Below are 26,839 nucleotides of genomic sequence, written 5' to 3' on the forward strand. Positions count from 1 at the left end.
GTTCAAGCATTGGTAGGCTAAAGTATGCACTACCTTAGTCAAATTAGTCACAAACTCTAGGGTGTTCCGTTGCATATCCGCTTGGCCTTGAAGTAGCAATGTGAGAGAGTCATCTATTGGGGGTTGCGGTGGATAAGAGGCTTCATTATTTTGGAGAAAGGGTTCATAGTAGGAAGGTGGTTCTTCTTGGTAAGAGTATGGAGATGGTGTGCATTGAGGTGGTTCTTGGTAGTAATCTTGATAGGGTTGTGGTGGTTCTAAAGGTTCTTGCTCATAATGGTCATAAGAATATGGTATGGGTGGTTGGTCATATGATGGATATGGATCATAGGAAGATGCTTGGTATGGAAAGGCTTGTGAGTATGGTTGAGATTCATGTTGAGGATAAAGTTCATAAGGATATGGTGGTGGTACTTGATTATCACAAAAAGAGTCACCATAGCCATTAAATTGACATGTATTAGGATGGTAATTATACCTATAAGTATCCGGAGGTTGTTGCCAATAGGAGTGATCAATTCCTTGAGGCTCCTCCCATCTTTGTTGGTTCCATCCATAATGAGTGTCATCATTGAAGTTCACATTTCCTACAACACAATTAGGACCAAACTCATAGCCAAAGTGAGAATTCATGATAGCAAGAGAAAATGAAAACAAAATCAAATAAGAAGAAAGAAAATTAAATCCTAAAACTAGCAAGAACTAACAAAGAGGCAAAAGGCAACGTATTCACAATATTCACATATATACAACAACCAATAACACAACACCATTGCAATTCCCTGGCAACGGCGCCATTTTGATGAGAGGACTATTGACGGTTTAGAAATTCACAAATGAATTCCCGTTGCAAGTATAGTTTCTAAACAAACACTAATCCTTTCATACAAAAATTTGTTTGTCACTAAAACAAACCCCTAAATTTATAAACCGAAGTATTGAACCTCGGGTCGTTCTCCCTAGGAATTGCAACAAAGTGTCTTGTTATTGGTTTTGAGTTGTTTTGGGGTTTTAGGATAAAAGACATGATATGTAAATGGCAAGGAAATAAACTAATAGATAAAAAGGTCTTGGCAAAGGTTGGTGGTCAAGGATCTCTATCCCTATCACTAACCACAACATGAGAATTGGCAAGGATCAATCCCACTAAGTCAACCCCTAACTAATAGTAGAGGAAAGTCAAGTGAGCTATATCAATCCAAGTCCATAAGTCCTAGTTCTCCACCAAATCAATTAGTGAGATCTAGGGTTAATGGCTCCCAATCGTCAATCACTTGGACATTAGTGACTCAAGAGTTCCTAAGTTACCTTCCTAAGCCAAGAGCATAAAATCCTACTCTAAAATCCAACCAAGCATTTTATCAAACACTTGGAAGGCACACAAGAAAAGCATAGTAAAATTACAAGGAATGTAAATCTACTCTACTCAATTGCAAGGAATTTAAACAACAACAAATCAAATGAACAATAAAGGAATATGAAAACATAAATTGCATTAAAAGGAAAAGGAAAGAATAAAAGTGCATTAACATAAAAGTAGAGAATTACAAGAATTAAATGCTAAACTAGAGAGAAGAGATGTAGAAGAAGAAGAAATTGTAAAGGAAAAGTAAATCAAAGCATGAAATTAACCTAGATCTAAGAAATTCTAAACTAGATCTAACCTACTCTTAATTCTAGAGAGAAGAGAGAGCTTCTCTCTCTAGAAACTAACTAAAGCATGATAAAACAAAAATAAAACTAAACTAATGACTAGATGTGTCATCCCTCTTCAATCCTTGGGTTAAATAGCATCAGAAATGAGTTGGATTGGGCCTACAAGGCTTCTAAAATCGCTGGCCACGAGTTGCATTAAGTGAAGCATGTGCAACCATCGGCGTGTATGTGTACTGTACGCGTGCGTGCCCCTATGTGCAATGCAACTATGACAAATCTTATATTATTTCAAATCCCCGGATGTTAGCTTTCCAACGCAACTAGAACCGCATCATTTGAACCTCTGTAGCTCGAGTTATGGTCGATTGAGTGCAAAGAGGTCGGCTTGACAGCTTTTGCGATTCCTTCATTTCTTCATGAGTTCTCCATTTTTACATGCTTTTTTTCTTCATTCCCTTTATCCAATCTGTGCTCCCTAAATCTGAAATTACCTAACAAACATATCAAGGCATCTAATAGAATCAAGGTGAATTAAATTTAGCTATTTTAAATCTTAAAAATAACATGTTTTCACTCTTAAGCACAATTAAAGGAGAAGTTATAAAACTATGCTATTTCATTGGATAAATGTAGGAAAAGATGATAAAACCCTCTAACTTCAACACAAGATAAACCCTACAAATGGGGTTTATCAAGGCTACTGGGACCAATTGCATAATTCTCTTGGAGAATTGAACACTAATGTTTAGCAATTGAGGTTGGAGCATCAAGAGCATTCCACCATCCTCAATGAAATAAGAGAAGATCAAAGGGCTATGAGGGAAGAACAACTGAGATAAAGGTGTGACATTGAAGAGATCAAGCACTACATTTGATCCTCAAAGAGGAGTTGTAGCCGCCATCTTTAAGGTGGATTCGTTCTCTTAATCCCCTTTTCTTATGTTATTTTTCTGTTTTTTGTTATGTTTTATTGTTTGTTCTCTTGTTCTTGTTGCATGATCATCTATGTCTCAAAGCTATAAAATGTTCCATATATCTCTCACCTTTCTTAAAAGAAAATTTTATTTGAAAAGAATTGAGAGATACATGAATTTCGAGTTCTATAATAAGAATAGTCAATTATTTTGATGTGGTGGCATTGCTTTTGTTTTCTGAATATATGAATGAATAGTGCATATTTGAAATTGAAATTAAGAATGTTGGCTCTTGAAAGAATAATAAAAAAGGAGAAGTATTATTGGTAATCTAAAAAATTCAAAAAAATTTATTCTTAAAGCAAGAAAAAGCAGTAAAAAAGTAAGATGCAATAAAAAGAAAAAAATTTGCATGCGAAAAAAAAAGAGAGATAAAAAGCAGAAAAAGCCAATATCTCTTTAAACCAAAAGGCAAGAGAAAAAAGCCAATAACCCTTTAAACTAAAAGGCAAGGGTAAAAGGATCCAAGGCTTTGAGCATCAATGGTTAGGAGGGCTTAAAAGGTGTAAAATCTTGGCCCAAGCACTCTAAATGGACAGTGTCCCTAACTATATGCTTGTGGTGTGAAGGTGTCAAGTAAAAAGCTTGAGACTGAGCAGTTAAAGTCATGATCCAAAGCAAAAAGAGTATGCTTAAGAACTCTGGACACCTCTATCTGGGGATTCTAGCTAAGCTGAATCACAATCTGAAAGGGTTCACCCAGTTAAGTGTCTGTGGCATTTAAGTATTCTGTGGTAATATTGGAAAACAAAGTGCTTAGGGTCACGACCAAGACTCTAAAAAGCTATGTTCAAGAATAAAAATGAACGAAACTAGGAGAGTCAATAATATCATATAGATTCTAAGTTCCTAAAGAAACCAACACTTCTGAACTTCAGTGGATAGTGAGACGCTAAAAGTATTCAGAAGCAAAAAGCTAGTAAGTCCCGCTCATCTAATTGAAGCTGAGCTTCATTGGAAACTCTGAGATTTATTGTATCTTACTCTTCTTTTTATCCTACATTATTTTTAGTTACTTGAGGACAAGCAACAGTTTAAGTTTGGTGTTGTGATGAACGGATATTTTATACGCTTTTTGCCATCATTTTCATATAGTTTTTAGTATGTTTTGTTTAAGTTTTATTAAGTCTTCATAGGTTTTAGTGCAAAATTCACATTTTTGGATTCTACTTCGAGTTTGTGTGTTTTTATACAATTTCAGGTATTTTCTAGCCAAAATTGAGGAGCTGGACCAAAAGTCTAATTCAGAGGCAGAGCAGAATCTGACTTCCTTGCACTCGAAAGAGCTTTTTTGGAGCTATAGAAGTCCAAATGGAGCGTTCTCAACGGCTATGGAAAGATAACATTTTGGACTTTCCAAAAATGTATAATAGTTCATACTTTGCTTTAGAATTTAAGGCCCAAACTGGCGTTCAATGACAACCATCTACCCTATTCTAGCATCCAACGCCCAAGGGAGGAGAGACCACCGTCCAATGCCCAAAAAGGTGCCCCTAGCCAGTGTTCAACACCTTAGAGCCCTCTTAGCACGTGGCTTACTCTTTTGCTCAGCCCAAACACTCACCAAGTGGGCCCCGGAAGTAGATTTTCGCACTAAAAGATTGTTTTACCCTTCTTATATAATCCTTAGTTACTAGTCTAGTATTTATTTGAGAACTTATATACTTTTGAGAGACTTTTGATACTCTACACGTTTTACATTGTATTTTCTATCAATATGAGTCTCTAAACCTCCTAGGTTGAGGGGAGAAGCTCTGTTGAGTTTTATGAATTAATAAAAGTATTACTGTTCTATTTTCAATCTGTGTTTGATTCTCTATTCTAAGATGTATCTTCATTCTTCATCATTATGAATGCGTTGAACCGGCACAAGGTTATCTCATTCTACATGGGTTCAGAGTGAGTCTTTCATCGGACAATGATGAACCACTAGCTTGATTATACATCTCTTAGATGGCTAATCCACGACTTTGTTGGGGACTTCTCGAGACACCAGTTCAGTCGAGGTATGGGGAGATTAGAGTCTTTGTGTTAAAGGCTATAATCAAAGGCGCAGCAATCTCTGATCCGGAAGATTCGACCTTGTCTTTGATGTTTCGAGTAGGATCACTAAGGAGAATGGACTGCAGGAGCTTCGCCCTGAATAAGACCGGATGTGCACTAACCTTGGTGTTCAGCCTTGGAGGAGAATTGACAACCTCTCAAGAAAGGCGTTGATCACATACAGCCTTCCATAGAAGAAATCATTCACAGTTGGAAGAGACAGTAAAACCGAATTGATCAAGAAGAATAAAGCATCTCTGAAGCCTTAACCATCTTCTTATTAATGCATTCACCATCAACTGAGTAACGTTATCTTTATTTTACTTTTATGCATTCTAAACAACTAACCAACTTTTCTATCCGCCTGACTAAGATCTACAAGATAACCATAGCTTGCTTCAAATCACAATCCTCGTGGGATCGACCCTAACTCACTCAGGTATTACTTGGATGACCCAATGCACTTGCTAGTTCAGTTGTGCAAAGTGTAATTCCGCGCACCACCTAACTATATGTTTGTGGTGTGAAGGTGTCAAGTGAAAAGCTTGAGACTGAGCAGTTAAAGTTGTGATCCAAAGCAAAAGAGTGTGCTTAAGAACTCTGGACACCACTTGCTGGAGATTCTAGCAAAACTGAATCACAATCTGAAAGGGTTCACCTAATTAAGTGTCTGTGGCGTTTATGTATCCGGTGGTAATACTGGAAAACAAAGCGCTTAGGGTCACGGCCAAGACTCAAAAGAAGCTGTGTTCAAGAATAAAAAAGAACTAAACTAAGAGAGTCAATAATATCATCTGGATTCTGAATTCCTAAATATGCCAATTATTCTGAGCTTCAAAGGAAAGTGAGATGCCAAAACTATTTAGAAGTGAATAGCTATTAGTCCCGCTCATCTAATTGAAACTGAGTTTCATTGAAAACTCTGAGACTTATTGTATCCTTCTCTTCTTTTTATCCTACTTTGTTTTTGGTTGCTTGGGGACAAGCAATAATTTAAGTTTGGTGTTTTAATGAGTATATATTTTATACGCTTTTTGGCATCATTTTCATATAGTTTTCATTAGGTTTTGTTTAAGTTTTATTCCATTTTCATAGGTTTTAGTGCAAAATTCATATTTTTGGATTCTAATTTGATTTTGTGTTTCATGATGATTTCAGGTATTTTCTAGTAGAAATTGAGGAGCTTTGGAAAAAGTCTGATTCAGAGACAGAGAAAGGACTGCAGATGCTGTCAGATTCTGACCTTCATGCACTCAAAGGAGCCTTTTTGGAGCTACAGAAGTCAAACGGACACGCTCTCAATAGATATGGAAAGCTAACATCCAGGGCTTTCTAGAAATATATAATAGTCCATACTTTTCTTAGGAAATAAAGGCTCAAAACTGGCATTCAATGCCAACCACCAACTCCATTCCTGGCGTCCAACGCCCAAAAGGGGGCAGTTGGCGTCCAACGCCCATTCAGGAGTCCAAGGCTGGCGTTCAACGCCCAATAAGGGTCCTAGGACGTGGAGACACCCTTAGTTCAGCCCAAACACTCACCAAGTGGGCCCGGAAAGTAGATTTTCGCACTACAAGACTATTTTATCTTATTTCTGTAATTCTTAGTTAGCAGATTAGTATTTATAGGAGATCACCCTTCTTTAGGGGATCCGCCAATCTTCTTCCCCTACTTTTACATTCGAACACTATTCTATGTACAGTATGAGTCACTAACCTCCTAGGTTAAGGATAGGAGCTCTGATGATTCTTATGGATTAATAATATCACTATTCTATTTCAATCTATGCTCGATTCCATTCTAAGATGTATCTTTGTTCTTCATCCTAATGAATTGGGAGTGTAACTTAACCATCATCCCTATTCTACATGGGTTCATGTGAGTCCTTGACGGGATAGTACTGAACCACAAGCTTGATTATACATCTCTTAGACGGCTAATCCATGACTTTGTTGGGTACTTGGAGACATCAGTGCAGCCGAAGTACGGGGCGATTAGGGCCTTTGTGGTATAGGCTAGAATCTAAGGAGCAGCGTTCTCTGATCCGAAGATCCGACCTTGTCTGTGGCATTTTGAGTAGGATCATGAAGGGAATGGACTACTAGAGCTTCACCTTTGTTCAGATTAGATGACCACTGACCCGGCGTTTGATCTGAAGCAGAGGAGATTAATGACCGCTGACCCGGCGTTAATCATTTATAGCCTGCCATGGAATGAATCAATCAGAAGTTGGAGTAGATGGTGAGAAAATTTGATCTAGAAGGAAGAAGCATCTCCGAAGCCTCAACCGTTCCATCATCATTGACTTCACACTTATCGAGTAACGTTTTATTTATTTATCTATTTTATGCATTTTTCGTGAAAACTATCATATTTTCTATCCGCCTGACTAAGATCTACAAGATAGCCATTGCTTGTTCAAACCAACAATCTTCGTGGGATCGACCCTCACTCACCTGAGGTATTACTTGGACGACCTGGTGCACTTGCCGGTTTATCTGTGTGAATATTGCGGGGTCAATTTCGTGCACCACCTACATAGGACAGACGTGCATCATACTTGGTTGTGGCATTCCTTCTGTTATGATTATTGTATGAATGTATTCTTTTCATGTTTGTATTCTATTCTTTGTGTTTGTGTTCTATTCACTTGTATTCTTCTATTTGTGCTCAACTTTCTATTTTCTCTATTTAGCTGTTTCTTCTGTTTACTGTTTCGCGGTATTTTACTATTTGTCCACTAAACAACACATGATAAGAAATAGCTTGGGACTTAGGAGTTTTATCACAATAGATAAGGATTATTCCGTAAAGAGCATACCAAAGACACAGTGGAAACATAAACGATAGATAAAGGTTTTTCATACTAGACCTCTAAGATACCTGTTCTTAGCAACCTAGATCACCAGAAAGGATTTTCTAATAGACCTTCAAAGAACTTGTCCTTGACAACCTAGATAGAGGGATGAAAATTGAATCACTCAATTTTCTCCATGCAACAAGCGAAGCAAATCACTCACCTCACTTAATAACACTAAAAAAACGTGCATAAAGCACTAAGAAAATTTTATTCATCAAAAGTTGTTCCAAATGGTTTCATCAAAGGTGTTTAAATAGGCCACTAACAAACTAACAAAAAGATAAAAATAAGATTTTAAAATTTAAATCAGATTTGATCATAATGGATTAGATCAGATTTGATTTAAAATTTAAAATTCTTAAAAATATGATAACTAATTTAAATTAGATTTGATATTAATGGGTTAGATCATATTTGATTTAAATTTAAAATTCCTAAAAATACTACTAAGCAAATTATAACTAAATCAAATCTTCTAACAAACTCTAACAGAAAAATAAATTAAAATAAAGGCCTAATAAATTCGAAATTAATAATAAAATATGCTTCCACTGAATTTGAAAAGTATTATTGGGCTTCTTGCTGTCATGACTTAGCCTATTGGCCTTATGAGTTGTCGCCCTTTCAGCACCACTATTTTTGAGACGAACTCTTGGTCTCCTTGATGTCCAAGACTAGTATGGTATGATTCTTCTAATATTCAAATCTTTGAACGTGACGAGATTACCATTCTATTCCTTAACTCTAAAATGACGAAAATGCCCTCTTAGACACGTATCATCGTCTCCCTCTTCAAAAAGATCGTCCTCGAATCTTGTATGAGTAGCTCTTCTTCCTTCCAAGGAATCCAAACCCAATCTCCGGGTTCAAATACCATTGTTTGATGGCTCTTCTCTATCCACTGAATTGTGGCTATGTTCTTCATGTGTGCAAGTTCAATCTTTCCAACCATGCTTTCACCATATTTTCCAAAGTGTGCAATTTGTCTTTCTTCCCTTTTATCCATATTAATGCCTCCATAATTGACCAGTGAATCTACAAAGCTGGGGATAGTTGATATAAAAACACTAGGAATTTTATGGTTAGATGTATGACAAACTAAGGACTCCGTGGATTTTAATGAGACTAATGCACTCTTGTTTAAATTAGAACTTTCTAGATCTCTCGCACAAATGTGTTTATTGCTCTCAGTTTCTTTGTCACTCATTGATTCCTCCCTCTCACTATTCTCATATTTTCTCTCAAAACTCTCACTTTCAATTAAACATTGATCCTTTTCACTCAAACACTCACTTTCTTTCTCTGTTTCTTTTCTCTCTGGATTTTTAAATTCCTCACATCCCAAGAACCCAGTTGAGAAATTATGCACTTTTGAGTCTTCCAAGGACACATCACCCTCTACAGCATACTCAACAAATTCTTCCATCTCTGGCTTTGAAGAAAAATGAAAGATAGGCGTAGAAGAAATCCTCTTGTTATGACGATCTATCATTTGTTGCACCTGCTCCCTGTCAATGGCCAATTTGACCAAATCCTCCATAGTTGCGTAATGGTAACGTTGGACTTTATCAGCAAGTTCTTCACATAATCCAAACAAAAATCGTTCCATCAGAATCTTAAGACTCCTTTTGATATTAGCCTTATCCATCAAATATAAAAATTCCTTGTGGTACTCCATCACTGATTGTGAACCTTGTTGCAACTTACAAAATCTTCCAAAAAAATCATTGTAGTATGATGATGGCACAAACTGGTTCCTTATAATTTTCTTCATAATTTAATTAATTTTTTTTTTGCAAAAACTGGCGTAAAGATAGAATAATTGCAAAACCAAAATAAATAAGAAATTTTTTTTTGTTTTTTTCTGGACTCTAACGTGAATTTACAGAAACTAAAGAGTAAAAAATAAAGAGACTAAACAAGACCCATGGAACGTGTAGAAATATAAGAATTTACCTACGACCTGGCTTTGATACCAGATGATAAGAAATAGCTTGGGACTTAGGGGTTTTATTACAATAGATAAGGATTATTCAGTAAAAGGCATACCCAAAGACACAGTGGAAACATAAACGATAGATAAAGGTTTTTCCTACTAGACCTCTAAGATACCTGTTCTTAGCAACCTAGATCACCGGAAAGGATTGCCTACTAGACCTTCAAAGAACTTGTCCTTGACAACCTAGATCAAAGGGATGAAAATTGAATCACTCAAGTTTTTCCATGCAACAAGCGAAGCAAATCACTCACCTCACTTAATCACACTAAAAAAACGTGCATAAAGCACTAAGAAAATTTTATTCATCAAAAGTTGTTCCAAATGGTTTCACCAAAGGTGTTTAAATAGGCCACTAACAAACCAACAACAAGATAAAAATAAGATTTTAAAATTTAAATCAGATTTGATCATAATGGAATAGATCATATCTGATTTAAAATTTAAAATTCCTAAAAATATGATAACTAATTTAAATCAAATTTGATCTTAATGGGTTAGATCAGATTTGATTTAAATTTAAAATTCCTGAAAATACTACTAAGCAAATTATAACTAAATCAAATCTTCTAACAAACTCTAACAGAAAAATAAATTAAAATAAAGGCCTAATAAATTCAAAATTAATAATAAAATATGCCTCCCACTGAATTTGAAAAGCATTATTGGGCTTCTTGCTGTCCTGACTTAGCCTATTGGTCCTTATGAGTTGTCGCCCTTTCAGCACCACTGTTTTTGAGACGAACTCTTGGTCTCCTTGATGTCCAAGAGCAGCATGGTATGATTCTTCTAGTATTCAGATCTTTGAATGTGACGAGATTACCATTCTATCCCTTAACTCTAAAATGACGAAAATTCCCTCTTGGACACGTATCATCACAGCATTAATGAACTTAACTAATAATCCTGACCCTACTAAGAACTCCCCAGTTCTTACCCCTTCTCTCTCCCTTCCCCCCTCTAGATGGAAGCAAGAGTATCCTTCCGTAGTCCATTGATGATCGTTCTCTAAAAGGATTCTGCTATTGGTAGTCTTCTGAGTCTAGAGCAAGATTCGTTTTCTATTTATAGATATATACCGTGAGACCAGCCGACATCTACACCTCATTTATCTATTAACTTTTGCCTAAGTCCTTTGTACGATATTGCTATTCTATAGTCCATTTATCTATTTTGTATTTATTTTGTATCTATGATCCTTTTTTACCTTTACGTTTTTAGTTATCATGTGGCAATTCTTCGCACTTTTGTATCTCTGTTTTTTGCGTCCCTGAGCTTTATTTCTTCATTGGGCTTCTAGTATATTATATCCTTTGATTATATATTATTGTATGGGCTTTAGAACTGCCATGACGCTTTGTTATCATTTGCTTTACCGCTAGAGGTAAGGCTTAAGGTGATAGGGTGTTACAATCTCCATCTCCTTATGATACTCTTCCACTAACTTAGAGCCTTGGTATAACTTTGGAGCTGTTGATGTAGCTCTCTGTAGTAGCAAGGATGGTACGAACCACTAGCACATAACCTTTTTTATCTTCTCCTAATATTGAATTGTTGCTTTTTCAATCCGTCTTCTATTTTTCTCTAACTCATCCCACTAAATAAGAGCATAATCTAAAAATTCTACAGCTACTAACCTCACCTTCTTCACCTCAGAATAGTTATAACACTTAAAGATTAGCTCCACCTTCTGTTTTCATTCTAGTACGCCTCAGGATGTAAATTTTAGGATTCGTATTTTTATAGTATTGATGTTACTATCAAAATCTTCCTGTTGTTTATACTGCCTGGATCTGCATGACGCCTCCCCCTTGGACTCCTCAGAATGATTGTGAACAGATTCTCGGGAATACACTCTTCTAGTAGAGGTTCAAGAATTAAACCTCGAATCCATGTCATTATGAGGTTGTTGAACTCTTTCAAGTACACCAGTGATGGCTTGGAGTTGGAACATCAGTTTTGGATCCCGAATTGCTTACTCTTCACCTGTCACAGACTGGTTTGGGTTTGATGCCAGTGAACAACCTGCAAGAACAAAAGGGCCTCTCACACTCTCCTTACGTGTATCACTCGAATGAGAATACTTGTGTTTGCACTCAATTTGTGACTTTTTTTTCCCTCTTTTAAGCTTCCCACTCTTACCCTTTTTCACTCTTGGATTGATTTTAAACAAATTGCCTTTAGAAATCAAGGAAAAGAAAGACTAAACTAAGATAACCTTAATGCTACAAAATTTCAACTTGACAAGAAGAATACTCAAAGTATGTGACAAATAAAACAAGGATAGATACTTTTCTAAGTTTAACAGAAAATAGAAGATTTCTACTCCCAATTGATACTCAAAGTAAATTGACATGATACTAAAATTTAGACTTTGACAAAAAAGAAACGAAAATTTTGAATTCCATGTCCTAAAGTAATATGAAACACATCTAAAATATGGATTTCGAAAAGTTAAAAGCAATGACCTTGCATAATTTAAGAACACCTCTTCTTTTTTTTTTTAAATTTTTTTTGTTCGAATTCTTCTCTTTTTTTGTTGTTTGTGTTTTTTCTTGAAATTTTTTAGTTTTTCTTTTTTAAATGTAACTCTAAAGTAAATTTCCAGAACCAGAAGATAAAACAAAGAGACTAAATAAAAATCATAGAACATGTAGATAAATAAGAACTTAACTACGACCTATAACTAATACCAAATAAAAAGAAAATATAGACGAAATTGAAAGGAACAAGAAAGGACACAGCAGAAATACAAAAAGAATGCGAAAATAAAACTAATAGAAAAAGAAATTTTTCTACTAGACTTCTAAAAGACTTGTTCTTAGCAATCTAGGCCACCAAAAGAGTTTTCCCTACTAAGCCTTGAACGAACTTGTCCTTGATATCCTAGATCAAAGGGTTGAAATTGAAAGAAGAAACACTAAGAATTACCTTAAACTAGACCATTCAAATTTCTTTATGCAACAAGCAAAGCAAATCACTCACCTCACTTGATCACACAATGCAAAACATGCATAAAACAACTCAAACATTTTTATTAATCAAAAGTGTTTAAATTGTCTAACAAAAAGTGTTTAAATTGACCCCTAACAGATTAGCCTAAAAATGGGCCAAATCTTCTTATATATGACTCTAACATTAACCTTATTAATTTAAATCAAGTCTGATTTAAATTAAAGATCCTAAAAAATATGATAACTAATTTAAATCAGATTTGATCTCATTGGATTGGATAAGATTTAATTTAAACTTAAAACACCTAAAAATACTACTAAACAAATCAATACTAAATCAAGTCTTTCACAAATCTTAACAACAATCAAACTAAAATATGGATTACATAATTTTAAAAATTAATGCTAAATATATGACTTCCAATGAACTTGAAGAGTACTCTTAGACTTTTTGATGTCTTCATTTAGCCTAATTAGCCTAACCTTGTCTTTTCTCCCAATTTTTGGCCTAATTCTTCTTCTGATGATCGATTCAACCTCTGATTAAAAAGATCTATCTTAATTCTATTTGATCTCTTCAACAAATTTAGTAATGAACATAACGGCTTTATTGTTTCAATGGGAAGAAGAACGTACAATTAGCTTTTCTGAAAATTTCCAAACGAACAATTTCAACAAAATCTTTCAATTTCTTATTTTAATATGTTCAAGTCCTCTATCCGTAGAGTACATTAAATATACAGAAATGGCTATAATCAACAATGGATGAATTTTCTTATGTATGAGTACTACCAATTTCCTAAAACTCTCCTTGTACTTTTTTGTAAGTGCTCTAATAATGAAGCCTTCCGAAAAATTGAAATCTTCATCCTGCAAGTAATAATCTCTCTACACAATAATGTTCATATATTTCTCAATGATAAGACCAATACCAAGTGTCACCCACTAGTTAGTGATTAGTGAAAAATTGCATTAGCCACTCCTGCCTTTAGCACATTACAGAAGATATAAAGAATGGAACATCGGATCACCAAAATGGGGTTACATCAACTTGTGGTGAACTAGCAACATGCGGCAATAGGACAACATACAAATTTATATAAACATACAATGCATAAAACAAATTCTATTTTTTTTCTTTTACAAACTCAAACATACAATGCTTAAAACAAAGTAATATTATCTTTTATACATATAAAAGGGTATATTAATATCACTCATATTTTTATAATTTTATTTATTTTACAAATTTATATAAACATAAAAATGCATAAAAAAAGAGTAATATTATAAAAAATGAAGTAACATTATTAGACAACTTTGGGTTATTGAAATTGCATGTCAGAAAGCAACATTTATGCCTAAACTGCTATACATCCTAGACCACAGTAACTAATAATTTTAATCAAGTACTCGATGCACAGCGAAAGGTGCACAATCAACTTTTGTTGGATGGCCCAACACCGTATCAGCAACCATTTCAGCAGTCCCAAGAGCCTGTAATAATCTCATAAATATAAAACTCGTCAATAACTCCAAAACAATTGCATTTGCTTAGATATAATGCAAATTCAGAAAGCATGATGACTGTAGCTTTAGCTTAAATAGGCAAAGCTATTTAAATCCTGTTTTGAGAATTTGAAATCTTTATAGGTAGCGTTTAAATAGTTTACGGACAAAGATATCAGAGACAGGGACAAAAATAAACTTGTCTATATCCTGTTCAGTAGTAGCGTGGGACAGCGACAGAAAAAGCACAATGAAATCCTGTCTCCAGTGCCCCTACATTTTGAAGATGCAGAAAACACAAGAAGTCTTTCTTCGGGACATTGTTTCTTATTCCAAACAAGATACAAAGATAGGTTGTCTTTCTGTCTCGTCACTCCGTCAGGGGCTTTAGATATTATTGGGGGGGAGTGCCACATTCGGAAATATAAGATGCTTGATTTTATATTTAACGAGAGTGGTTCTTTTCCCTTAACAGCTAACTTTTAAGGTGTAATTTTCCACTTGTCTTAGATACTTAACAATGGTATCAAAACCTGGTTGTCAAGGCCATCAAAAGAGTTACCTATAGGCTTGATTAAGGTGAATACTGAATACTGTTAGCCAGTAGGAAAGTAGCTGCCGCTGGGTCAATGTCGATAGAGTGAAGCCGCTGTGGACGTCGGCTCTCTAGGGGTGATGTATTGTTTTATAGTTAGGGACTTAGGTAATTATGGGGTGCCCAATATCACAAATCGGTTAGTATGGATACTTGAGGTTGTATTTAAGGAGAGTGGTTCTTCCCTCTTAATAGCTAAATTTAAGGTGTGGTTTTCCACTTCCCTGAGATACTTAACACTCTCAAAGCAAAAACTGCTACAGAGAACTCACCATCGAAAGCCCTCCCCCTTCGTGTCCTGCGGCAAGGTAAACATTTGAGAGGCCAGGCACAGGCCCAATCATTGGCTTCCCATCAGGCACTGCAGAATGTTATGCAAGTCAAATATTTTGATGAAAGTGAAATATATTCTGGAAATGTAACCAAAATATAAATAGTTCATTTGCATAACATTGCGAAGAAATGTAGTGACTCACTGTAGGGTCGTAATCCTATTCTGACTTTTCTATTTGCACTTAGATCAGAAAGGGAAAGCAATTCCAATTTGGGAAAGAATTCTGCAACCCGCTTCCATATATATCTGACAACAGATTCATCCAATTCTGTGCTGAAACCAACAAATTCACGGCTACTCCCTTGGTATCGAATCGGATAAGATTTTGGTTTGTTATCACAAAACAGGCAAACAACGTCAAAATTCTAGAACATTGGATGAAGCAATGGCATTAATTGCAAACAGTTATCTATTTCAGGATACTATGAAACTAATTTACAACTAGAAAGAGAAGTATTTAGAGAAGAAAAGAAAAAAGAAATAAGTTTACTGCAATCAAGAATTCTAAACTCATTCTTATCATAACCATTTAATAACCATAATATACAGTTGTTCACTTTTAAAATATTGTTGTTCGAAAATAATTTTCTATTTTCGAAAACTTATGCAACATTAATTATTTTTCTCAATTATACCCATATTCAAAATAACTTCATGATTGGAAAAAGTGAAGGAGAGATATCTCAGTAGAATAGTAGAAACGAGAGAACAAGTGGTAAATTTAATTAATGGCAAATTTTGTAAAATACCTGTTAACTTTTTCTAATTTCAATACTTTTTTCAATCATTTTCTTAAGCTATCTCAACACTTAAAAGTGAACCATTATTTTAGATCGGAGAGAGAACAAAATACTAATAGTAATCACACAATTACAAGTGATTGAACGACTACTACCAAACACATGATTGTTAACTAAAACCCTCAAAAGATAAAGTTATCCACTATAAATAGTATGTGAAAGAAACATACGTAATAACCAATGTGTAGATTGGCAATATAAGGACAAATTCATGTAGGTTGTAAAAAGGCAGCATACCAATGAGAAGATTTCCTGCTGCATCCACGGTTGCCGTCATTGAAACAGATAAAGATCGTCCATCTTCAGAGGATTCTATATCAGAAAGTGTTGGATGATCAACATAACCTGCCTCCATCAACCCATGATTCAATTGAAGGTAATCAAAGTTCTGAAGCACAAGTAGGTGACCCTACACAAAAAGGGATGTTTAAAAGGAATTCGAGTCTCGCTCAAACGACTATTTACAAGATCAGCATAAAAGAATCATGCGCATTTAAGAAAAATTAATAAGGTTGACTTTACAATTAATCAACAAACTTATGGATATCAGACGACTCAATATCATTCTTTCTAAAGCCCTCCCTAGAATTGTAAAAGAAATTATATGGAAAAGCCATGAAGGATGGACAAAAAGAACATACCTTTCTGGGCCTTACAGGAACGTCTAATTCCATTCCCCAATTTCTAAACGAATCCTGTATCAAACAACCGGTCCAACAACCAGCTGCAACAATAATTCCCTTCTTACTGTGTAATGTATGACTCAAAGTTTCAATAGCTTTAACCTCTCCATTACTATTTGACCTAAGGACAAAACAAAGACATCATTGTTTCCCTACCATCTTATTTTCAAAACAACAGCAAGAAAGAGAGAATTCAACCTGATGAAACGTTTTACTGGCTCATTATAAAATTCTGCATATCTTCCTTTTGATGCAAAACTCCTGTTAACCTACATATCAATGATAAATTCGTGATTATGAATCAAAAGTCAACTGGCAGCACCATGCCAAGGATTGAGTCCAAAAGTAAAAATGCACTTATCAAACATTAATTCCAAGTTGGAAACTAAATATGCAAAAAGAAATGAAACAAAAATATCACCTTTTCAATATATGAAACTGTAAGATAAGCATCCAATTGGCAGTCATCTGGTAGAAATGCACCAGCACTGTCTTTGTCCACAAAGAGATCAGGTTCCAGCTCGGACAAATCACTATTACACAAGTACTCTGCTTTCAACCCAGCTTCATTAAGCTGTTTCACTCTCCCTTTCAGCATGTCTAACTGAGCCTTTGTTCTACCAACTAAAAGGCTTCCTATGGATCAAAAGACATATCATATGCCAATATTGTAGTTTTAATCATTCAGAATACACAGCATCATACATTCATGACTACAAACACCAAAGCCTTCTCATGACAGTTAGACAGAGACCAAAGAGTTCAAAGCCAGCCACCCCTTAACTACTTCAGGATATTTAATAGCAACCAGTGAGCATCTAAAGGATTTGATATTAGTCGGAGCATACATGGTATTTCAATCTGTTATTATGAATTCTCTTAAGCAACTTCAAGCTAAATCAGACACTTGGTTAAGAGCATAACGAACAAAATAAAAATTGGTAAATACACAACTATAGCACCTGTTTTCTTCCAACCCAGCTCCACCGTAGGATTCAGGCCTTGCTCTTTTAGGCTTTCTGCCAGCATCTTCCACAATTGATGGCTTCTCCAAGTTAGATCCCATATATCACTCCCAGGAGTTTTGTGTGCCATCCAAAGATATCCCTGCCCTAGAAGTAGCTCAAATTACAAAACAAAGAGGGAAAAGATTCTATAACTAACCAAAATACATCATAAAATAAATTTGCTAACTTTTTATCCAAAAATATACATATAAAAAATACAAAACCTATATTACATTCACTAGTCGATTTGATAAAAAAGTGTCTAAAAAGTGATTGATTAGTTAAATTTCAGAAAAGTTCTTTCACTATGATAATTAAAAAATATTAGTCACAAATGTAAATGTCAAAAAGCAAGTCCGTTAAGCAGTTAAGTGAACACTATAAACGCATGTTTCAAATGACACAAGAAAATGGAGTAAGGCAATTGAAGAAAATAATCAAAGAACAACTTCTAAAGATATATAAAGTGATGATTTCCTGTTTCAAACCATGTCATGTATCATAATTCAACTCAATTCATTTATGAACCAAACAACAACAGCATCGTTCCATGTCATGAATCTTAATTCAACTCAACTCATTTATGCTTAAGTGCATGTTTGGGCGCCATTATTTTGTTAAAAAAAGATCTTTTTTCATTTTTTTTTTTATTTTTTAACGTGTTTGAAAAATTTCTAGTAGTAAAAGTAAAAGCACTAGTAAAATAAAAAAAAGATCTTTTTTGAAAAGCTGTAATTTACATCTTTTTTTAAAAGATCTTTTTTTCTTAAAAAAAAAAAAAAAAGATGTTTTTCATGTAATAAATAAACAAAAAAATACTTTTATATTGTTATATCCAAACATAATTGATAGATAAAAAAGACCTTTTTACATAAGATATCTAAACATAAAATTACTTTTACTCGAAAAAAGATCTTTTCTTAAAAGTCCACCCGAACAAACCCAAAATCTAAAGTTCTAATCAGTTCATTTAGAGTTCAAAAACCCTTAACCACACGGTTATCTCCCATGTGATCCACTGTCCTAACATGTCCAAACCACATAGGGTGAAATTTCAACATATATTTTTGGCTTAGCTGAAATCTACAAGAAGAAAAGAAAAGAAAAACCTGCGCCAGTGGCACCAGAACAAGGGAGAGCTTTGTCAACGATGGCTACGGACAGGTCGGAAGAGGTCAAGAACTGACGAGCAATGGTCAAACCAATGATGCCAGCGCCGACAATCACAACATCAAACTCTTGAGAAGAACAATAAATGGGAGTGGGGCTGCGAGAGAACCGACCCAGCTGGTTTCTATTGGTATGGACTTTAAGTGAAGCGCCAAAGAAGATGGAGCGTGAGGAAAATGCGGAACGGTGAGTGATGCTGCGCCTGCAAAAGTTAGGGGTCGGGAAGAACAAGCAGTGTGTAGCCATCGGCGTTACTCTACAGAAGTCAGAAGTCGCGGGCAGTGGGCAGCGGACCTAACATTGCACTAGTTATGGATTTTGGTTTTTCTTTTCTTTTTTTTCTTAAGTAATTAACTAATTATTCAAATTGGTCCATGAAATTTTTAAAATTCAATATTTTAATTTATCAGATTTGGACATTACATTCCTTCTACCTTAAGTCCTTAATCATTAATGGTAATTATTGATGTAGCCCCTTAATTCGCATATGTAGGCGTTGATCGTATACTTAAATTCTAAAACTTAAAAAAAAAAAAAACACAAGAATTTGTTAAGACATTTTTTTTAATGTTATAAAATATTAGAAATTTTTATATTATATTAAAATTTTATAAATTATCCACATTATCTTTGTAATTAAGTAAAATTTATAAATTTGACTTTATAAATGACTTGATTTGCATTACATGCAAATTTTAAAATATTATCTTTATAAGTATTTGTACAAATATTTTCAATTGTGTTCGGTTGCTCAGGTTTCGAAAGGGTCGAAGACGTTTCTTGGGTGAGGTGATGGGAATCGGTCTGGATCTGGGTCTGGGGAGCGAGACGTGCGGACTGACGACCTCCTAAGTTCTTTGTGAAGTGGGGGGGGGGGGGGGAGCCACCTGCAATGACACTCCGACGCCCAAGTCAAAAATGGTTCAGGTGGTGGTAAGGGTAAAGGTGGTAGTGATGTACCTTGGGGAAGGGGTAAGACCTTCCCCATATATACCCTGTCAGTAGGACGGCCCCACAGAAGAGGTATCCTTCCAGGAAGCTTCCTCTCCCAGTTATCATGTGGTTGGTAGCATGGGGGCAGGTGTCCGGATCTCTGCCCGGATGCGGGACGTCCTCTCGGGTCGGGTCGTCCCGTGCGCAGGACCGAGTCCGCATGCCAGCTGGGCTGGGCCGTAACAGTACCCCCAACGCGCCAGCTATGGCCGTGAGCGCCGTTGTTGGCACGTTCTATTCTGTCTTTCGCATGTCGTCGCTTTGTCGGTCGCTCATGGTCAGAACGCGCCTCTTACGCGTGTGCGGGCTTCGTCGCTTCAAGGAAGCGCTGTTTGTCACCTCGTTCCTCGCGCTTGCCATTAAGCGCATTTATTGCTGATTTGAAAGCAGGGGGGAAAAGATCTATTTTGCCCCTGACTTTCACGCTTATCCAGGGCAGTTATTCTTTCGTTTTTACTTCCTTCCCTTTCTTTTCCATTTTTTCCCTGCTTCTAAACTACCCCTGCACTGCATTCTCTACTCCCTCTCGCGTTTCCTGGATTTGCTTGCATTGGCCTATTCCCTGCGATCGTTCTCCTTCCAGCCTTCGTACTTCCCCCTTGCGAACCGCTTTCCTGTTATGTATATTTTTCTTCTGCTGAGCCTTTTCGTTTTCATTTCTTCAGATTAAGTACTTGCCATTGCTTCTGCTTCTTATGCGTTGAGTGTAACACCCTAATTAGCCTAAGCCTTACCTCGCGTCATAAAGCAAAGGTAAATCAGAGGTTACGACAGTTCTAAGCTCATACATAACATATATAGAAAGAATAGTATAATCTAGAAGCCCGATGAAAGATATAGCTCAAAAACAGGATTTGAAAAGCGCAAACCGTACTATCGAGCTACTAGCTTAAGGCACAAGAAACAGATAAGATACAACAAAATAAGTATATAATATCATAGGAAACTAGCCTCGACTCGCGGAGTTTAAGCCGGCTAGCCATACACAAGTATACAGAATTATATAGAAAACTGACAGTTTAAAAACAACTTATACAAGTTTTTCTCTCATAATACAAGTCTCTAGGCTAAACAAAATACAAAAGAGAGATGTATAAACAGATAAACCAAAAAGACGACAAAATAATCCAGGATCCTCCGCTTCTGTCACCATCCCAAGAAACTCACCGAGGTGGGTTGCGACCTGCATCTGAAAAACACAACAAAGATATGGTATGAGAACCGGAGGTTCTCAGTATGGGATGTAGGATATAAGACCCCGGGACGCCAAAGGCAATCCTAAGCTCCATATCCATCACAAGATTCAAGCTTAAAGCATTCTAAAACAATATGAGCATAATATAAACCTTATCACCATTAAACCGGGTAATCTATCTTAAGGGATTTCTATTCTAACCAAACAGCGCTGTCCCACAGCCTTCTCCAACCTATCCTCCATGCGATCCCATCGTCACCGCCTTCCGAACCTCCTCAATCCCAGTAGAAAACACAGGTAATATACAATGCAAGTAAAACACAAGTAGAAGCATATAAGGCAAATAGTTCAGATAGCAAGTAAGCATGTTATTCAATTAGGCAAGCCATCACAAGTAAACAAAGTGTAACACCCTCACTATCAAAAGTCACGCTTCCGGCTGCACTACTCTGATAGCAAGAAGTATTACGACTACTTTACATACTAAATAATAAAATAGGACCCTGTGATTCGACACTATATCGCTGATTTCTTTGAAAACCAGAAATAAATACTTTATCTTAAGAAAAATACAAACAGGCATAGATTCATATACAAGACTCCTTACATAATAATTCAATATACTATACATATAAAACATACAATTCCTATCCCTCTTACAAACTTGTAATAACAAAGACGAGGGAAAAAAATAATCTAATTAATACTACAGCATACAAATCAAACGCAGTATAACTCTTCTTAATGCTTCTTCATCCAGTTCCTGAAAAGGTAAAGCTGTAGGGGGTGAGAACCTAACCACACGGTCTCACCACGGAGTTTCAAAGTTGTCATAAGAAGATATTTAATAAGAAAACTGTTTTCAAGCTCAGTGATTATCATTGCCTTATGAATCTTTTAAAACCAATAAGAAATCGTTCAAAACTTTTTCAAAGAAACAATGTTTAATCTTTCAGAAATCCAAAATATTTCCTTTCTTATAAGAAAATCTCAATCAGAAACCAACCACACAATCAAACAACACAATCATTAATTCAGCACCAAAGTTCAATCTCAAATGTAGCACACCAGGACAAACACAGGCAAGGCAGACAAGGAAAGCACAAGTAGGCAGCAGTTACAGCAAATAGTTCAAGTAGCAGTTACGAACAGTTTAGCAATTAGGTAAACCAAAACAAGTTCAAACCCAAGCAAAGCATACAAATGCATATGATGCATGCCTGTCCTATGACTGATGAGGCTCATCTGTCGGTTATCCAGCCAACCCGACAAGTCTGAATTGTACTTAGACTGTCCCCCGACGTGCATCCCCAAGAGTCTATGCATAGCTTTTTCTCAAATAATCAATATTACTCAATGGGGGTAACATTCCTGGGAATTTATATAGTGCCCGGTCACACACTTACGTCGTAGGGTCAACAGAGTATCGAGTTTTCAACCTGGTACACGTGTTGGCAAGTCACGGCACTTAATCCAGGGAACCTCGTATCTCAGATATTTCAAATTCATAAGCCATATAAATAATTCATTCATCATTCATCAATATTTAAGTCATTCTCAATATCATCATCATTCGTCAATCCATATCCCATTTCCAAATTCATTCAAAAATCATATTTCAAATCAATCCTCATCATCCTTCTTTCCGTTAATCAACAACTCAATCCAAAACATAATTCTTTCTTTTCTAAATAAATCAATCTCAAATAAATAACGTTTAAGAACTAAATCTTTTTAAACAATTACTTCAAACAAAACTTCTAATTTTATAAAATTTCGGCAGCATCTCCTTTAAAACTCAGACTCTGCCACCCTTTCCGGGTCCCAACCAAATCAAACCAAGCGCCTTTTAATCATTCAAACCATTTCTAATAACCATTTTCACAACAACCATACTCAATCCAAGGAAACTATAAAATCCAGAATCCAGTCAATGATTAAGAACTCTCGTTTTTCTCAAACAGTTTCAAACCAAACCATTCCTCAAACCCTGTTTGAACCATCTTCAAAATAGTAAATTATTCTCGGTAAACAAACCGTTTTCAAATATCAAATCCTTTCCAAATTTATTTTAAAATCGGATTCCAACATCAAATCAAAATTTCAATATTAAATCTTTTCTAAAATCAAACCATTTCTAAAGTTAAACTAAATGCCAATAATATATTTCCTCCGATAATTCAGGGAAAACTATTTTAACAATATCATTCAACTAATCAAAACACCCAACTTTCTCAATCGATCAACCTATCGATCAAACTAATAATCTCGTTCATCCAAAACAACTCAATCCAATTCATAAGACTTACGAAATCACAAAAATGTATTTCACGCATTAATATCAATTTATAACAACTCTGGAAAGAAAAACAAGTTTAAGAAAGACGCCCCTACCTCAACTAGCTGAATTCACAAAGGTTAAACATAGTAACTCCCTTCCCTTTTTGTTTTATGGCAGCAGCAGTGATTCCAATGTGACCGAAACGGTGGCAGCAGCACCAATTTTAATTTCTCAGACTTACCTTAGCAGAACTAAAACAGAGACATACAAGGTCATAATTAAAAGATCATAATAGAGGAATAAAATGGCAGCAGAGCAAGGATAGAGGAGTTACATATTCAGAAATAGCAGAATTGAGATTAAAAGTGGAAAAGGGCAGTTCTGATTCGAAAACAAGAACAGAGGAGGCTGTGGTGGATCCTTCTGGTGGCAGCTTGGACGGCGGCAGAGAAACTCGCGGTGACCGTATATCTTGACATAGACAACCCAAGCTACCACTCTAACGGTGAAAATTGACTTAATAGACAAGGAAGCTAAAGCAAGGTTTAGAGTTTACCAAGCAAACAGGCTTCATAGATGGTTTTTGGCGGTGGCAGCGGTGGCGTGGAGCTCTGGCGACGCAGAGGCGCAGCCAGAAGCTACAGCAGCGGCGGATCTGGCGACAGTTCAGATGAGGATGGCACCGGCGACACGAGCGGCGACGGGGAACGGCGGCTGAACGCGACGGTGATAGCAGAATCGACTCCCTCTCTCTCTTCGTGCACTCTTCCTCTTTGCGGTTCTGTTACTCGCGGGTGGTTCGGCGTCGACGACTCGGTGGCGCGGTCCCCCTCCAAGGTCCGACGACAACGCGACGATGGCGGTGAGGTGCGGTGCAGCAGCGACGCGACTTCTCTGCTCCCTCAACCCCGCACTCCTTCTTTCCCTCTCAGATCTTCTCTCTTTTCCGTCAGCAGCGGCGGTGACTGTGGTAGTGACGCCCACCGCGCCGCCTTCCCTTCTTCCCCCTCTCCTTGCTCTCTGCGGCCCCACTTCCCACTTCCCTCTTCCTCTTTTCTTTCTTTTTCTTCCTTTCTTTTCTTTCTTTCTTTCTTTCTTCAGTTGTTGAGTGGGTAACCGTGAGTGAGAGAGGGTGCGACGTGTGTGTGTTAGTGTGGGTAAGGGTAGAAAATTAGGTTTAGATAAAATTAGGGTTAGGTTAGATATTTTATTAAAATTTTAGGTGTAGTGGTGTAATATTATAAAATAAATAAAAGATAGGATAATAATTAAAAATCAAATTAAATATAAAATATCCATCTTTAAAATACCTTTCAATTACAAATTTGTAAATTAGTTTCAATTAAATGCTAATTAAATAAAAATTGGAGATAGATAAATTAATTCTCCTTCATTTATAACATAAAGTTAAAAATACAAATATTTAAAATTAAGGCATATAAAATATTCACTATTTTTTTTCAATTATAAGAACTCTAAGCAAAAATAAGAGTTTACTCAATTTTTATATAAAAATCTCCAAAATATAGTCTTAAACAAATATAATGCATCGTAAATAATTAATTAATAACTTTTAAAAAATTTAGAGGTCTTACACAAAGCATACCAACAGATAGAAAATACATATGATGAATGCCTGCCCTACTGGCTGTGATATCACATTGTCGGTTCAACTGCCAACCCGACACATCTCCATGGAGACGTCGCCCTTCGGATTTCTCATATGCGAACCCCTGAGATATAGTGCCCAGATCACTGTCCGAAGGGATGCGAGCGGGATACTCTTGCCACATACCTCACATCTCAACGCAAGCGGGACGAACCACCGCCCTTACGCCACCGCCGCTACCTCGATAGGCGGGATCCAACCGCCGTCCCTGCCAGGCGCATAGCGTCTCATAATCTCAGTAAAAACAATATCTCAGTGGTTTTCATAAAACATTTTCAATATACAGAGATCCATCGTCTCAATTCGAGTCCTCGACTCATCTCAACCACTGTCCATTAATAACTCAGTTTCCAATGTCAAAAGTTCATCATTCCTTATCTCATATATCACTCATCCTCCACTAATCGGCAAATCATTCTCAGCACGCCAGAAACCTAGGCCTCCGTTTTCTAATTTATCATAAAATCGTGCTCTAGCAACCTTAAGTTACATCCCATATTTTAATACTCAAAATTAAGCCCATAAGTCTTAAAATGGTGTTTTAGAAGCTTACAACCTTGTTGGGAAGGTAGAATAGTTGAAAACAAATAAAATTTTGAGAAACAGGACGTGTGCGGCTGCACAAGGGTCTGTGTGTGCGCACACTCCTGAGAGTTTTAAAATGCGTGCGTACGCACAGGGTGTGCATACGCACAGTTATCAATTTTTACAAGGATCTGTGCACTCACACAACCTGTGCCAGCGCTCCCAACAGACTGACCTTCCCGACGTGTGCGTCCGCACAGGTTAAATTTTTTTCTTAGATATGTGCATGCACAAGCTGTACTAGCACTGCGAACAGAACGTACTCCCCTACCTGTGCGTGCCTGCACAGGTCAAAATATTTGCAAGGTGTGCGTCCGCACGAGGGTGTGCGCCCACACATATCAGTAATAATGAAATTCTGCAACTTTGCAGAATTTCAGATTTTTAATACCAACTTTAAAGGATGGGTTAAGTTCGATTTTTGTCCTTAACTTTTTTTTGCTACAAAATGGTCCCCAAAGTTTCAGTTTGTTTTAAAACCATCCCTTTCACCAATTTTATTTTTTTATTACCAAATTACCCCTCATTAAAAAATTATAAAATAAAATAAAATAAATATAAACTAAATATAAAATAAATAAAAAAGAGGAAAGAAATGGTACAGAAGCGGGAGTGGGGAGAGAAAGAAGGGGGGTTGGGGCGCGACAAGGGGGGAGGGAGGAGGGAGGAGAGAAGGGGGACGAGTTCACCGCCACACCGCCACTGTCCGCTCGCCGCCGCCGCCTCTTCTTCTTCTTCTTCTTCCGCCATACCCGCCGCACTACCGCCCGTCGCCGCCTCTTCTTGTTCTTCTTCTTCTTCTTCCGCCATACCTGCCGCACCACCGCCCGCCGCCGCCTCTTCTTCATTATTCTTCTTCTTCTTCTTCTTCTTCCAATTTTCATAAATTTTATATCGATTTAAAGAGTTTTCAAAGATCTTTAATTATAAACAAATTTCAATCAATTTCGAAAACCGAGGCAAAATCTATGATCGAGCAAAGTTCACCAAAAACTCAATTTTACCAAACTTCCCAATTTACACAATTTCTTACCATACACCTTTCAAATCATACCAAACCACTTAAAGTTACTCCAAGATCCATTTTTCACCAAAAACTACGCTCTTGGGTCACAACCACAATTTATACCAATCTCTCATCATACCTCATCATTTTCAACATCAATATCATCATACTACAATTTTACAACCATAATGCCAAGTCATCCAATTCAACATCACTTATATCATCATTATGACTTTTCAATTTACACAATCAATTATCATTATCATATTCTCCTCATTCATCATACTCAAACCCAAAAATCATTAATTCATCATAAATCACCATATATCATCATTTACCTACTCAACAACCATTTAATTTCAAACCTATCATATAGGTCACTAGCCTAAGTGTCCATGAATATTATATACAACATAGAGGAAACCGAAATCATACCTTGGCCGATTTTCTTTATGCACCCAAATTTTAACTTAGCACAAACAAGCTTCCAGCCATAATTCAAGCTTTCAATTCCACTCCAATAAGCACA

At 36.3% G+C, this 26,839-nt stretch overlaps 1 protein-coding gene across 2 annotated transcripts; it reads right to left on the minus strand.

The window, feature by feature from the left end:
- Window positions 1-13,750: 13,750 nt before the first annotated feature.
- On the minus strand, window positions 13,751-18,952 carry LOC112765551 (uncharacterized). Of its 2 annotated transcripts, none has more exons than XM_025811448.3 (9): window positions 18,521-18,952; window positions 17,367-17,516; window positions 16,826-17,040; window positions 16,603-16,673; window positions 16,363-16,525; window positions 15,959-16,130; window positions 15,064-15,222; window positions 14,860-14,948; window positions 13,751-13,980 (listed from the first exon to the last, which is right to left on the minus strand). In XM_025811448.3, exons 1-9 carry the CDS (start codon window positions 18,825-18,827, stop codon window positions 13,885-13,887), a joined length of 1,422 nt encoding a protein of 473 aa, XP_025667233.1. In that variant the 5' UTR covers window positions 18,828-18,952; the 3' UTR covers window positions 13,751-13,884. The 2 variants fall into 2 exon arrangements, with proteins under 2 accessions (XP_025667233.1, XP_025667234.1); XM_025811449.3 differs by having other exon boundaries at window positions 17,367-17,511; window positions 18,521-18,924.
- Window positions 18,953-26,839: the final 7,887 nt, after the last annotated feature.

The sequence above is a fragment of the Arachis hypogaea genome, chromosome 17, assembly GCF_003086295.3.
Source record: "Arachis hypogaea cultivar Tifrunner chromosome 17, arahy.Tifrunner.gnm2.J5K5, whole genome shotgun sequence".
NCBI classification, from domain to species: domain Eukaryota; kingdom Viridiplantae; phylum Streptophyta; class Magnoliopsida; order Fabales; family Fabaceae; genus Arachis; species Arachis hypogaea.